General features: G+C 43.9%; 2 protein-coding genes across 2 annotated transcripts in view; one reads left to right on the forward strand and one right to left on the reverse strand.

Annotated features, from left to right (window-relative positions):
• LOC146208003 (beta-hexosaminidase subunit beta-like) overlaps positions 1-13416 on the reverse strand; it is a 40719-nt gene that overhangs the window by 12322 nt on the left and 14981 nt on the right. The window lies entirely within an intron of this gene.
• On the forward strand, positions 193-11773 carry LOC146208004 (juvenile hormone acid O-methyltransferase-like). Its single transcript, XM_084587208.1, has 4 exons — positions 193-253; positions 4295-4940; positions 6842-7007; positions 11462-11773. Exons 2-4 carry the CDS (start codon positions 4347-4349, stop codon positions 11632-11634), a joined length of 933 nt encoding a protein of 310 aa, XP_084443334.1. The 5' UTR covers positions 193-253; positions 4295-4346; the 3' UTR covers positions 11635-11773.

A 13416-nucleotide genomic window follows, 5' to 3' on the forward strand; every position in this document is an offset into this window, starting at 1 on the left:
AGCGTCATCGTTCCGCGATAACGAATTGCTTACACGTTGTGTACAAAGGCGAGAACAAACCCGTCGTTGTACTTAGGAATAGTCAGACTCCTAATGTGTGAATACGTTATCAGCGTGAAAAACAGGTGTCAGCACAAGCAAACGCCAGGCTGCTTTTACGTCACGGTGTCACTGCGAAATAAAATCATTTGGCACCAGACAACGGCGACTAGTGTTTCGAATACGTCTTAACCTTCATATGTCTTCATCGCAGGTTAGTGCAAGTTTGATCTTTGCTAATGCACATTATTAATCAATACCGCAAAATTTCTCGCTGCTTTCTGCCGTTCCCTTTCCTGTTCGCACTTACTTGGTCTGGTTGACTATAAGCCGCACATACACGAATGACTGCAAAGCTTCTTGAAGGTGACTTGAGAGTTAATTTAAATCTGACATTACAAAGCTAAAAGATCAAGTCAGAGGATCAATCAATCTATTCTGTGAGCCAAGTAAGACGACGATTTGGGAACGCAAGAGAGAAAAACAAGGTTCATTAAGAGCCTTGAGTTTCCACGTGATCCTACCAAAGATCTCAAGCGAAAGCTAAATGCTAAAATTATGAACAAACAAACCCAGTGCTTCTGAAAATGAGTAAGCTGCTCGATTTGGACAATTAACGTAATCTGGTTGAGTGATATACTAAAGAAATTTGAAATTAAACAGTCATAAAAAACAGAGTCTGTGATTGTAATATTGATTTTGTTTGTTTCTACGGCTTAACGTCCTAATGTAACTCAGGCTATGAGAGATCCCGTAGTGTGTGTGTGGAGGGGAGAGGGGGGTCCAGTAATTTCGACTACCTGGGATTTTTTAACGTGCATAGACATGCACAGCACACGGGCAAATTGATTTTCGCCTCCATCGAAAACCGGTCGCCGCGTCCTATAGGGACCAGCACTATAAAAGCCTTAAGTCCCGAGCCACCATGACGGGTCATGATATTTTCGGAAAGGTTATAAATGGATTTAGTGAGTCTGTTTAATGATGCAGCTTTGTAGCCTGCAATTAAGTTCCGATACGAAAGTAAAAAAAGACAAACATTGTTTTACTCAGCGGCCTGGAACCGAACGTGGCACTCTGTTCCAAAAAAAAAAGAAAAAGAATTTGACAGACAATGACGCAGAGCTATGAAATTGCCATACTTTTTAAATAAATGAACACCTCTGACCGGTACAGAAGAAATTGCTTGCGTTTGCTGTTTATATAACGTGATAATAGAAATCTGGTCGCAAAATCAAAATATTGTTATCAGGCAACCTGACGAATCGGCGATTCAACCAATAACTAGTCAGAAAGTCCTTATCAAGTTCTTCTCTCCAGAAGGTAGTAATGCTTATTCAGAAACCGGCGTGGGTCCAAGGTGCACTAATATGTAGTCCTTTTGCTCTCATATCGAAGCAACACCGAAAGAAAAGAGAAAGCATTGCCAGTGGTTTAACTGTATTTAACCAGGTTTAACGAGTGATAGCTCGATATACAGCCCGCTTTCATTCAAGGTCTCGTTACTGGATCGCTGAGATCCGAGCCTTTTGTTTTTCGGTGTTTCTATGTCGCGTTACGCCGTTTTGCTTGCTTTCGTTGCCATATGAGCTTCGTTGCAATATGAGCTTGATTATTCGATTCCGTTCTTCGTTTCCGACACTGCTTATGAGCAGCATGGCAAGCCGCACGGCCTTACGGCCCCGCTTTATCGTTCATGACTGCTGAAGCAACGCTCGGAAGTTGCTAAAGATTGGCAGGGATTGTTGCCTTTGGGGGTAATATCAAGGCCACAGTTATGCACTGGATAAGGTGCTTGAATTCTTCACTCAGTGGAGCTATCGTGCTATAAAGACACATCAGGAACTCGCCCTACAACAGCATGTGAAGCTATAAGCACCGAAATTGTGGAAACGCTTCATATCTTAATGCCTGTTCAGTAGGAAATATGCAAGAAATAATATACCTAATCGCACAATTGCTTTCAGAATATACTCTTTCCATGATCATTGTAACATCTCATTGAAAGATGCGAGGGTGACCTGATTAAGAAATCTTTAACCGACGTAAAACACGTGTTGGGTTCGCAGCTCTTCATCCTGCGTCGAGACTAAAATGTTCGAACTTTCCGTTAGCTCCCGTCTTCGACTGGACTCTTGCGTGTACGGATAAAAGTTTCCTTTTATTTCTTTTCCCTCAGTGCTAATGTAAGGGGGCCATGATGAAAACGAATTATACCCACAAACGAAGAAAATGAAAGCACTGACGCGGAATCGAGCGATTTCGAGATGGCATGCCGTCCACTTCTGCCGTCGGGCGAGTACGTCGCGCCATGCATTCAAGGATGACCTGCCAAACACGGTAGTAATTCGTGGATTCTTGGCTGCCTGTTCACAAACACACGTGCGTGCCTCTCTCCCTTTGTCTCTGTGTATCTGCCTTCTTAACCCAAATTGGGAGCATCTCTCCACTCATGTTCACTGCCCTTCCACTTGCTGCTTGTTTATGTGCTTGCATGGACACTTCAACCTTTCCCCTGCCCTAAGCTTTTTCCGCAAATCAGGAAAAAACACCACACGTGCCGCAACTTTCAGCCACTGATATCGCACAAAGATAGAGAGGAGAAAGCGAGAGACACTCGATTAACGCCGCACCCTCAGAAGGGAGGCAGGGTCCAATCATCGGCGAAAGCCAGATGTCAGGGCGCTTTTAGAACGACGCTGTTGGGTTTATCGGTGGATGTATCGGCGGTATAACTTCGCATCGCACGTCGCCTGCCTTTTCAAGCCTGCTTCATTCGTGACCTGGTGTCATGTGAGTAAATGCATTGTCGCCGGTGGAATAGGAAGTTGAACAACATGGACTATTGGGCGCTGTCATTGAACTCCCATTGCTGCTCTGTATCACAATGACTGCTGTTCTGTTGTGCGAAGTGGGCCACGCTTTACTTTGCCCAACTGCTAGCAAACATGGATGACGATATCCTTGCACTTATAACTTAGCTACTAGTAACCCGAAGTAGGGCGTAGCGGCTAACAGGGCAGTCGTAACTTGATCGCAGGCGGGTTTAATTGTCCGCAACCAGTAATGTAGACAGCACGAAGGTCACCGTGTATATTCGAGGCTCCCTGTACTGCGATTAATGAGTTAACGAACGCTCTAAATCTGTGCAATCTGACAGGGGGAGAGAGAAAGTATCGGGCTGTTGCGGTATTGCAGCGTAAGTGCTGCAAGCTGTACAGAATCGCGTGACTTGTTTTATTTTGGCTAACTGGCGTCGCACAGAATAATCACTTAAAGAACAAAACCCATCATCAAACTTCCTTCTAGTGGCTATTTCAAAAAGCACCCCTACGTGTACCTGTTCCATAATATCCATTACCATGATTCTGAATTCGCTTCTGGTGGTTTCTTCCAGCGACCTTATTTTAGTGTGATCGCACTCGACTGGAAGAGTTGCTAATGGCGACATATGTCTTTAAAAACGACAACGCAATGCTAATTCAATTCGAGCAACATTATTTGGCAAGGAAGGCGACGGCTGACCTCGGAACTTGTAGCAGTAAATCTGTCAAGGAATGCACAGACTTCATGAGGCGCTCATTCGGGCACTTTGTGCTCTGCTTTCACGTCAAGGTTTTACCATCATAACTCTGAGATATCAATTATCATTCGTGTGCTGCTGCGTAGACAATGCGCTCGTAAAGTTTAGTGCCCCAGAATGGTATAGAAAAATAAATATTCGCCGACAGGATTGCCTCTAACATTGTTGATTCATTCGGGGAAATAACACGGATCGGCCTCTACCTGCATGACACAAACCGCTAAAATGCTATGAAGGTAATAAAGCTTTTTGGATTTAGCGGACAAATACAGCCTACAGACGCTTGGAATACTTGTCGTTCCGTAGCAAAGGTCATTGCAACTGGCTTCGAGCATTTGACAAGGCAATTACAGTCAAAGGAGGCACAGCGAGTTCGTATGAACTGACATGAAACTAGTCACAGTTACTCTGGAAACGCTGCAGTATATTAGGTACACCAGTTTCATCTTTTACGTAAAGACATCCTTGGGCTGCTGCCGAGGAGTTGAGTACGAGTCTCCCAAAAGCTCAGATCATCCCAGATCATCCCAAAGCTCAGCATTCTGGTCATGCGACGCCATTCGGCAGAGCCAGTGCAAAACTAACCTGTCACTTCTCTTGAACAAGAACTATTCCCTGTGATGGTAGGAGAAAGTATGATACCCACAATGTGAAATCAAATCTGTGTTTCAGATTACGCCTAAAGTTCTGAAGCTTCACATCGACGACCACCTAGTAGGCCACAATGAAACTGTCCCAGTATCTACAACAGCGACCCATGGCAGCTGCATTGACGCCTTCGACTGAGCCCATTCGTGAGAATGGTCCCCCCAAAACAGAGGAACGTGACCCGAAGACGTTCCTATGGCTCCGAGAGCACAACTACCGGGACAATATTAACGCCCTGGAGAGCGTCTCTTTCAAGCAGCCAATCAGCACAAATCCTCAGTACTTAGACATCGGCTCCGGGCCCGGAAGCTTCACAAGGGAGGTCCTTTTACCTCGCCTGCGCCCTTATCAACGAGTGGTTGCTGCGGACAAGTCGCAGTCTATGATGCAGTTCGCCAAGGAACACTTCTCCGACCCGGATGTGTTCTACGAGCTTCTGGACATTGAGAGTGACGATGCGGAAAGAATCTTAGAAGAGTACGGCTCATTCGAACGGGTGTACTCATTCATGACCTTCCACTACGTGCGCGACCTAGATCGGGCATATCGCAACGTCTTCGGGCTGTTGAAGGACGGTGGCGAATTCTTGGCGGTATCTTTCACGGGCTCCGCCATAACTGACGTCTGGCATCGACTGCATGGCATGGACACGTGGAAGCACTTTGTGTCCGTGAGTGCACATGCCCGAATTTCAACTATTTTCGAAGCACCTTTTATGCAGACATTCGTAATCGCCATAACATTTTGAGCAGACTTAGTAGTTTCACGTTTTACTTTTTTTCTTGGTGGTAGCTGCATAGGGGACATCTCCAATACAAAAGAGGCGCAGTGTAAAATAAACACTTTCGTTTTTACCAGCCGCTTCATTAAAATATTCATCCACGGGGGTCAAGCAGAGAAAAGGAGAAGGCATTGTTGCATGGGGCTATGATCTTTGTCCGTGTCCTGGAGAAAGAATCGAAGTTTGGAACGAATTTCGGCTGGGGTCAACGCAGACACCCTCCGCCGGAGTAAAGTAAATAACAGATGTACCCTAAGTAGCACCCCCCCCCCCCTCCACTCACGAACATATTCACATACACCATCGTTCCCTTTTCAAATCGCAAATGCAGGCATTTATAACTCTGACCAATCTGGCTAACAAAATATTTAGGCAGCGGTAGTCCGCGCAAATTCTCGTGTATGGAAAAAAAAAAAAAAAAAACGCTTCGTGTATAGCTACCATTAGTGCGCTTATACCTTCTCATGATATGCCTTACAGAAACGAATCTCGTCTGCATATGCTGTAATTTCAAGCTTGCAACCAGAAACTTGAGCACGTCACCTTCCTTCTCTTCCTCAAAGAAAATAAAATGCATAGCGAGCGAGCGGCACTATGCAGTCTTCAATTCAACAGAGAGCATGATGGGATAAAATTTAGTTTTCTATTTTCATTTGTTGTCATTCTCTGACTTGTATGTTAAGGGGCTAACGTGCGCACTTTACCGACTTGCCTTTCGCAGTCACACAGCTGTGTTCAGCATTCCTCCAGGAACAAGATTGTCGAAACTCAGATTTTCTGCTGATAAAATGGCGAGAATTGGGCCCAGTTGGTTATTCATATTGGTTTCACCGCGCTAACACATTGAACGACAGAAAAGACAAACACCACGGAGCGCGATTCTACTCTGCTGATACCTCCTATTCCGCGGGGACACCAATAAATGCGTAGACGTGTGATTGGTACACCTCAAAGGCCTGCATAGCTCCATATGCCGTTTCACAATCTTTTTTTTTAGACACCATAATACCTAATAGTGACTTGGGACAAACAGGATGACACACACAGCAGAATTGTGTTCGCATCACGTTCTTACACCCTGCTCAACAGAAGGTTACGAGCACAGTTATGTAGTGCGCCCCATCCTGATTGTCCTAAGTTGCACACTTATCTTTCATAGTGCTGTATACGCCTTGTGAAACGGAGTATAGATGCGCTATCTTTAACGCTCATGATCACTCTCCTTTATGAATCGAGAACAAAAATTTACCCCCATGCAAAAACATCCCAGTCGGAAAAAACTACAGAAAATTTTCTGATGTTACGACAGAATTTCTGTGCAGTTTTTGACGGGAAACCTGTTTTGACAAAAAAACATTCTCTAGTAACATCAAAAATTTCTGTAGTTACAATAGAAACGTGCTACAGAAATACAGACAACAGAAATATACTACAGAACTACAGAAAAGTACTACAGAACTACAAAAAAATATGATGGTTACGACAGAACTACAGGATATTTTGTCGTATTTTTGACAGTTCTGCAGTTGTTTTTTTTTCGACTGAGATGGGCCACTGTCTCTACGCTCTTCATATCTAGCCAGTTCAGAGCATTGCTATTCTGCATTCAAAGCGCCCACTGTTGCTGCTCACTATCTCGACACTAAGAGCAGCCGTGGAGTACTGATAAATTAACTATATATAAATGCGGATGAATAGTAACGATTCTACTCTGTGCTATATAAATTTACATTGTGAACGCGAGTCCCATCCTATATCCACGACGTTCAACTGGTACTGGCTCGTCGCAGGATCCCAGGGAACTCCTCTCCGACAGGTTCTGCTTCACTACACCCATACCACACAAAAGGATGTCGGACAATGAAGGGAGGGCTCTGCGTACGGCAGGACTCGAGCTGTTGTCATGCCGCCAATACGACAGCGTGTGGGCGTTGCCAGATGTCGACGCTTGGCTTGGTAAGTGCGAATGCGGGAAATAAAGTTCACCATGTTAAGACCTTTTAACGCGTAAGAGTTTGTAACTGAAACTTGAAAAAAAAAAATGTTTAGTGGTGTCCGCGTTGGCGGCGAGAGTAATTGGAGGTGGCACAAATGAGTTGGCAGGCGCTGCTAGCTCCAGTTTATCCTTTGTGACCGAATGGGGAGATTGGAACCAAATCCACGGAGACCCTCGCACTCATAGTCAAATACGCTACTCGTAGGCCACGCAGGGAAGCTTGTACGGCATGGTTTAAGCGGCGGCGGCTTTGTATATCTGTCAGCAGGGCCTTTCACATTATGTAGTAGGTATATGACTGTATGCTAGTGATCATGCGTGGGATAATTGGAGCACGAACAATGGATTAGTGATTAGGCGAGTGGAATGTAGGAAAACCAGGATGCCTAATTGGTGCTGCGGACGGGGACCAATAATGTTGCCGGTTTATACCCTCAGGGATGTTGAATAAGTGGCACAAAAGTTTGTCGAATACCAAATGATATGTGCCAACCTAACGAAACCTCTGCATAGATTAAGTCTTCTCCAACTAAAAAACACTCAGATGTGTTTGATTCATTAGTGTTCACTTCTCTGACTACAAGCTTTGCTTTGCTATCTGCTTTGTTCACATAGGCGATAACATGATTATGTAAATTTCTGCAGAAAAGTAAGACGCACGCCTATAGGCCACGTGAATATCGTTGATCGTCTGTGAATCTTTTTTGTGCGTGTGCGGCTCTAACTAAGCGGCTCTAAAAAGCATGCACTTGAGACTGTGCATTTGAAGAACGCTCTATGCGTAGCCTATGTTTGGAGTCTTTCAAGGAAGACCTTTGGACTAAAATCACATAGCCAATATTTACAGTGCTAGGGACGCACCGCCTTTTTCCATTTTAAAAGTATATAGTCCGAATATAACTCTGGTATAATAGGAGTGGGCTTTCACTGCGGATGCCAAAAGGTTTCCTCAACTTTATTAACGTGGTGATAAACAATCAAAAACATTACCATGAACATCCGCCTGTCCACTCCGTACCCTGTTTCTCCTGCGTACATTCCGCAATTTTAATTTATGACTTTATTGGCTCTTATGAACAAAATTTATTACCAAATGTAAAATAATATCGCAGCGTCTCGCTTCTGGTAATGTCGCAAGGGTTTTAAAGCATTTCCACCATGGATCAACTCGCAGTTACCGAACAATGATACTAAAGTGTAAAACGCTTAGCCGGAACCCCGTCGGGATATTCATCCGCTTATCGCGCTCAAAAAATAAAAAATCCGCATTGAGGCATGGGAATCAACGCAGCCTCTCTGCGAGCTCGCTGCACAATTTCAGACCACGAGTTAAACGTTCTTAAAAAAAAATAGAAGATACTAGCGTGTGCGACTGGTGTAGTGAGGCCGATCGATGTGAGACTAACTAAATATTTGGCTTAGCCATTGTCTAAGACAGATCAAACGAATAATCTCAAGCAGAGCAATTTAGAAGATCTTCACCGCCTGGTAAGTAATTTCTCCAAATGTACTCAGATCAGAATTCTATCTGCATATCTGCGATAAACCAGCGGTGATGGAAAGTTCAAGTCTTTCTTTCTTGTCTCATTCTACTCTGTCCTTATGTCCTCGTTGCGCGGTTGCCGGGCTAACCATGGACCCCAAATATCTTCGTTTCGTTTTCTGCGTGTTCACTTTATGTCAACATACCACACGTGTATAGGCTCAGAGCCGGTTGTAACACCTTTTAGGGTCTATCTTTAAACAGATCCTTTCGTGGCTTAATTTCAACAGACCTTATAAGTCAACTTTGAAATAAACTTTTCGTACCTCTATAATTTACAGTTAATAGAATATCGCTGAAAACAAAATTACACAAACAATACAAAAAGAGTGTATTAGGATATAATTATATGTTTATGGGGGCTCAAGAATTGAAGTAGCTGTGTGGCAGCGCAAATAAGTACTAATCGTTTGCCAGCGCTACTTGTTAATTTTTGTTTGACGTGCTACCTGTTACTTTTACATGGTGATCCGAAACGCTACAGAGAAAGGAAATATTCAGTTAATAAAACTATGTTCAGTGAAACAATTTGGCTTACGCACAATTTCACAGCAAAAGTTAATAAATATTTTAAAACCATATTTGATTACTACATGAATTGTAGAACGAATGTGGCCTCCTGTCGTGTTCGTAGTCTGTACAGTTTTGAGTGTCATTCGAAACTGGGCGCCTCGTACACTTAATCGATACGGAGATATTGCAGCGACATCTGTCGATAGCAGAGATGGCAATAAAACTTTTCCCTGCGAAAAGATTCTATATCATGTGCATTTTTATTGAAGCCATTTCGCACTGCTTTCTGCCAGTGCTTTTTGAATTTATCCAATTTTTACTTTTTTGTAAGTTTTTTTTTGTATACCCTGTATTTCTTTATTATATGTGCATATTTATACACATCTTTTTCTTTGCTATCCATAGGTTGTATTTGGTTTGAATATTCTAATGTTGGTTGTGCAGCGGACTGAGCGGAGTAATGATGAATGCAGGCTGCAAAAGACCTAAACGCTACTTTCACTGCTTTCACTCCCGAAACAGCCGTTTGAAAAACTGAAAAAAGGCTAATATAAATCGAACCTAGCAGTAATCAACGTAATCGTTTTAGACTGATTATAGCAGTAATAACTCGCTGACATCTGCCGGGTACATTAATACAAATGCAGAACTATTGAATTAAATGCTACTCCGTCTGAAGGAATTCGCCTGAAAATGTAACACTGACATCATTCCTGCCTCCAGTCGCTGGTTGATTTGGCCTCACTCGCAATTTCTACCATGTCTGGTAGGTCAGATGGCAAACCGTCTGCCTCTAGGAGGGAGTACCATCTGTTTCCATTTTTCGAATTTGTAAACGGTGAGGGCTGACTAAGTCATATGGCTTTCCTTCCTTTCCAAGTGTCTTCGCCCAAGGTGAAAGTTACTCAGGTGACTGCTTTCTTGGCTGAACGTTTTGCACATTAAGAACTTTCGAAACAAATCGAAGAGGCCCAAAAAATGTAGGAGCGCCTTGAACAATCCGAACTGAGAAGCATGTTCAACACCGAAGAGTACCAGCCGCCGGGGTGCAGTGGTTAGGACGCTCAATCACTGTTGCCCAAGAATGCGGTGTCGATTCCCGGCCGCGGCGGCCGCTTTTTCCATGGAGGCGAAAAGCAAGGCGTCCGTGGGCTGTCCGGTGTCAGTGCACGTTAAAAACCCCAGGTGGGCGAAATTTCCAGAGCCCTACCCGGCGGCGTCTCTCATAACCTGAACTGCTTTGGCACGTTAAAACCCCATAAACTGAACCAAACCAACACACACAGAAGAAATATTTTTAATATACTAATTTGAACGCGCCCTATTAAATAGCTGACAAAAGAGATAAAATATGTTCACATCATGAAAGCAACCCACGTTGTCCAAAAGCATCCGGAATGACACGAATCTCAAAACAATTTCCCCAGGTACATGTACAATAATTTACAAATGACAAACTATTTGTTCCACGCGATGCTTGTATCTAAAATTGTCAATCCTCTGGCATCGAGGGTCCGTCTTTGTAACAAACAAGCCGTTAGAGTAAGTGTGTACATAGCAGTTTTAGTGACATAATCTAGACTCAACACCGAGAACAAATACCTGCAACCTAAAACAAATGCGATTTCTGCCTCACTACGTGAAATACTGTGAGTCGATTTGAGCGCTCCGTACGTAAAATGAAGCTATCAGCCATAAAAATTATTTAGGGAACCCTTCAAGTATCACAATGGATTTTCGCTTCCTTCCACCTCATTATTTTACCTAAATATGTCAGCCTTGCTTGTTACCACTTAAACATGGGCTCAATATATTGTAGTCGAGTCGATAAATGTGACGTTATAGAGAAATGCCTAAATAATATTTTAAGTTCAAGTTCGTCTTAAAGGTCACATCAAAAACCGCAGACACCTGAGCTTGCTTCTCTTGAAGTGGAGCTTTAGCTTATCATTAATTTTTGCTTGGCCTTCTGTATTTCTGTTTCTTATAATATACGTTTCCATACATGTCTTAACGTGTAACACCAGATACCATACAGCCTGCGGCAGGTATAGTTTCTGAACGACTCAGAGCGCATGTCTGTGTGCGCGCACGTGTGCGCGTGCACTTCCGTCACAGGCATGAGAAAAGACGAGGCACACTTTACAAAAAGGGCAATTTACACCGCATGGAAGTTACAAAGAAAGGAAAGCCGCTCTTCACTGCTGGGATCAAATGCAAAGCGCGTGACTCACAGGAATGCATCACACCACGTATAAATCATTTGCGTTGTTCCTACCTTTGGCAAAAGCTTGGCCCAGAGCTTCATTATGCACCTGTTTCGACGACTTATAGCTTCCTACAATATGCTTCTTGCAGATTGCTACGTGCCTTTCTTCAGACTGGACGCACACGTGCCGAACGACAAGCGGGAAGCCTTCAGGGAAACCTGCAGGGCGTTGCTGCAGGAGGCGTCCACCGCTACGCCTGAAGGATGCGGCCTCCGGCACAGCGTCATCGTCGTGCATGCCCAAAAACCTCTGCGAAGCTAATTCCTACGTCATAGCACTTCCATGAGCATCTTAAGTTTTTGGAGTAACAGAGAGGACTTCTTTCCCGTAAATACGTTTCGTGGATATACTGCCTTTCCCTACCTTATTAAATATACAAACGGCATGTAAGAGAGTCAATAAAAGCTATAATTGTTTTGATACGTTACCGATATTTATTATCGCCCGATGAATTACTAGAATTTGCAGATCAATCTATGTTACGCGACAACTACCGAACTAGGGGTATTTTGGAATGCTGTTTTGCTACCACGGCTGCTCAGAATTTTCGCCAGTGGCCTGATAAGACAAACGTGCTCTAGAAAGTAGTTGAAGCGTCTGCCAATGTCGAAAAAATTAGATCGTCAGCAGGATAATCATGCTTGCTTCAGCTCGTTCATGTACGTACTAAGAGAAGGCTATACCACTGTCAAAGACGGCGACTGTCACTTAACCTACCTCGACCTTCAAATAACAGCAAAAGGAAGAGGTCAGGATGTAGACAAATACGTGTTGTCAGTCATAATCGGGATCTTGTCTACGTTTTCGGGTTGTTCTGCACAGACGTCTATTTCGACACAATCTTGAAACAAATTAAAGCCTTCAAGGGCGTTTTTTTGAGGGCGTTTTTTGTCTAAAGCTGCACTGAAAAGAACGCAAACTTTTCAAAAGTATGTATCGGGCGTTTTGAGATACATGCAGCGCAACCGCTGCACCACAAGGGATTTAAATACGGGATTTAAATTATTTAAACTTTAACAAAAGAGGAAGAGGAAGGCGAAGGAAGGAAGGGGGGGGGGGAGGGGGGGAGGGGGGAGGGGGGAGGTCCAAAGTCTCCTATTGCCAATACACAGTTACCATTACGTTTTGAAAGAGATAGATGACTCACGTCGCAGTTGTATGTCTGCTGTAGTTGCAACGTGACTCGCACGAACAAAATGAAGTGTTATCAGCTGCAATGACGTAACATACCGAGTACTCTCTGACACTGCAGTGACAGACACTGTGTAAATGGAAACACCAACCTTCCTTTAACACGCGTGGCTTCGAAAAGTTACACATAAATTTGTTCCGGCCCTTACTGGAAGTTCATTTTTCCATGTTACAACATATAGGACAACGAAAGAAAAATATTAAAACCAAAAACGAAAGATAAAGAAACACTACTGCCACCACAAGAGCTAAAATGACACGACATGTCGCATGTACACTCCACGGAGCGAGCGCTGTTATTCTCGATGTCTTAGTGTTCGCCATTGTAATTCGTTTTGTCTCCTCGTCCTTCCGCGGCATTCTTGACTATCGGTGCCGAATGCCATAGGAAGCCCGCACTATTCTACGCTGTCAAGATAGCGACCCAGAGCGAAGCCCGACTACCACTTCTGAAAGAAATCTGTTGCTTAACCGTGACGTTCTAATCGTTATTTCACAGACAAGCTGAGCACAGGGACGTTGCACAGAGATTAAGGTACATGCCGTCAGAAATGCGCTACAAGTAATATAATTAGCTGGAGCACACTTGGGCACGTGAGGCGGACGTTGCATTGAGAGGCTTGACGAACGTGACCATCATGCTTATAGCTGCAGAGAGCATCCTCACACCTCTCACTGTCGTGCACCACTTTGTGCAGAAACTAACAATGAAGTTTCTTTGCTTGCAGTGATGAAAACATCTTGTCGTGATTTCTTATGGTTAACAAAGAAGGAGGGGGGGGGGGGGGGGTAGCTTTGGAGCTGGAAGACGGAGATTGCAATCGTTGCCATATCTTTCATCCACCCCTCAGC

The sequence above is a fragment of the Amblyomma maculatum genome, chromosome 1 (assembly GCF_055883805.1).
Source record: "Amblyomma maculatum isolate TAMU_Amacu chromosome 1, ASM5588380v1, whole genome shotgun sequence".
NCBI lineage: Eukaryota > Metazoa > Arthropoda > Arachnida > Ixodida > Ixodidae > Amblyomma > Amblyomma maculatum.

What these genes read in the sequence shown, in the direction of transcription:
- LOC146208004 (XM_084587208.1), top strand. Translation starts at nt 4,347, where the DNA reads ATGAAACTGTCCCAGTATCTACAACAGCGACCCATGGCAGCTGCATTG. An exon ending in CGTGGAAGCACTTTGTGTCC is followed by an intron (nt 4,941 to 6,841) that starts GTGAGTGCACAT and finishes GGCTCGTCGCAG; the next exon opens with GATCCCAGGGAACTCCTCTC. An exon ending in AGATGTCGACGCTTGGCTTG is followed by an intron (nt 7,008 to 11,461) that starts GTAAGTGCGAAT and finishes TGCTTCTTGCAG; the next exon opens with ATTGCTACGTGCCTTTCTTC.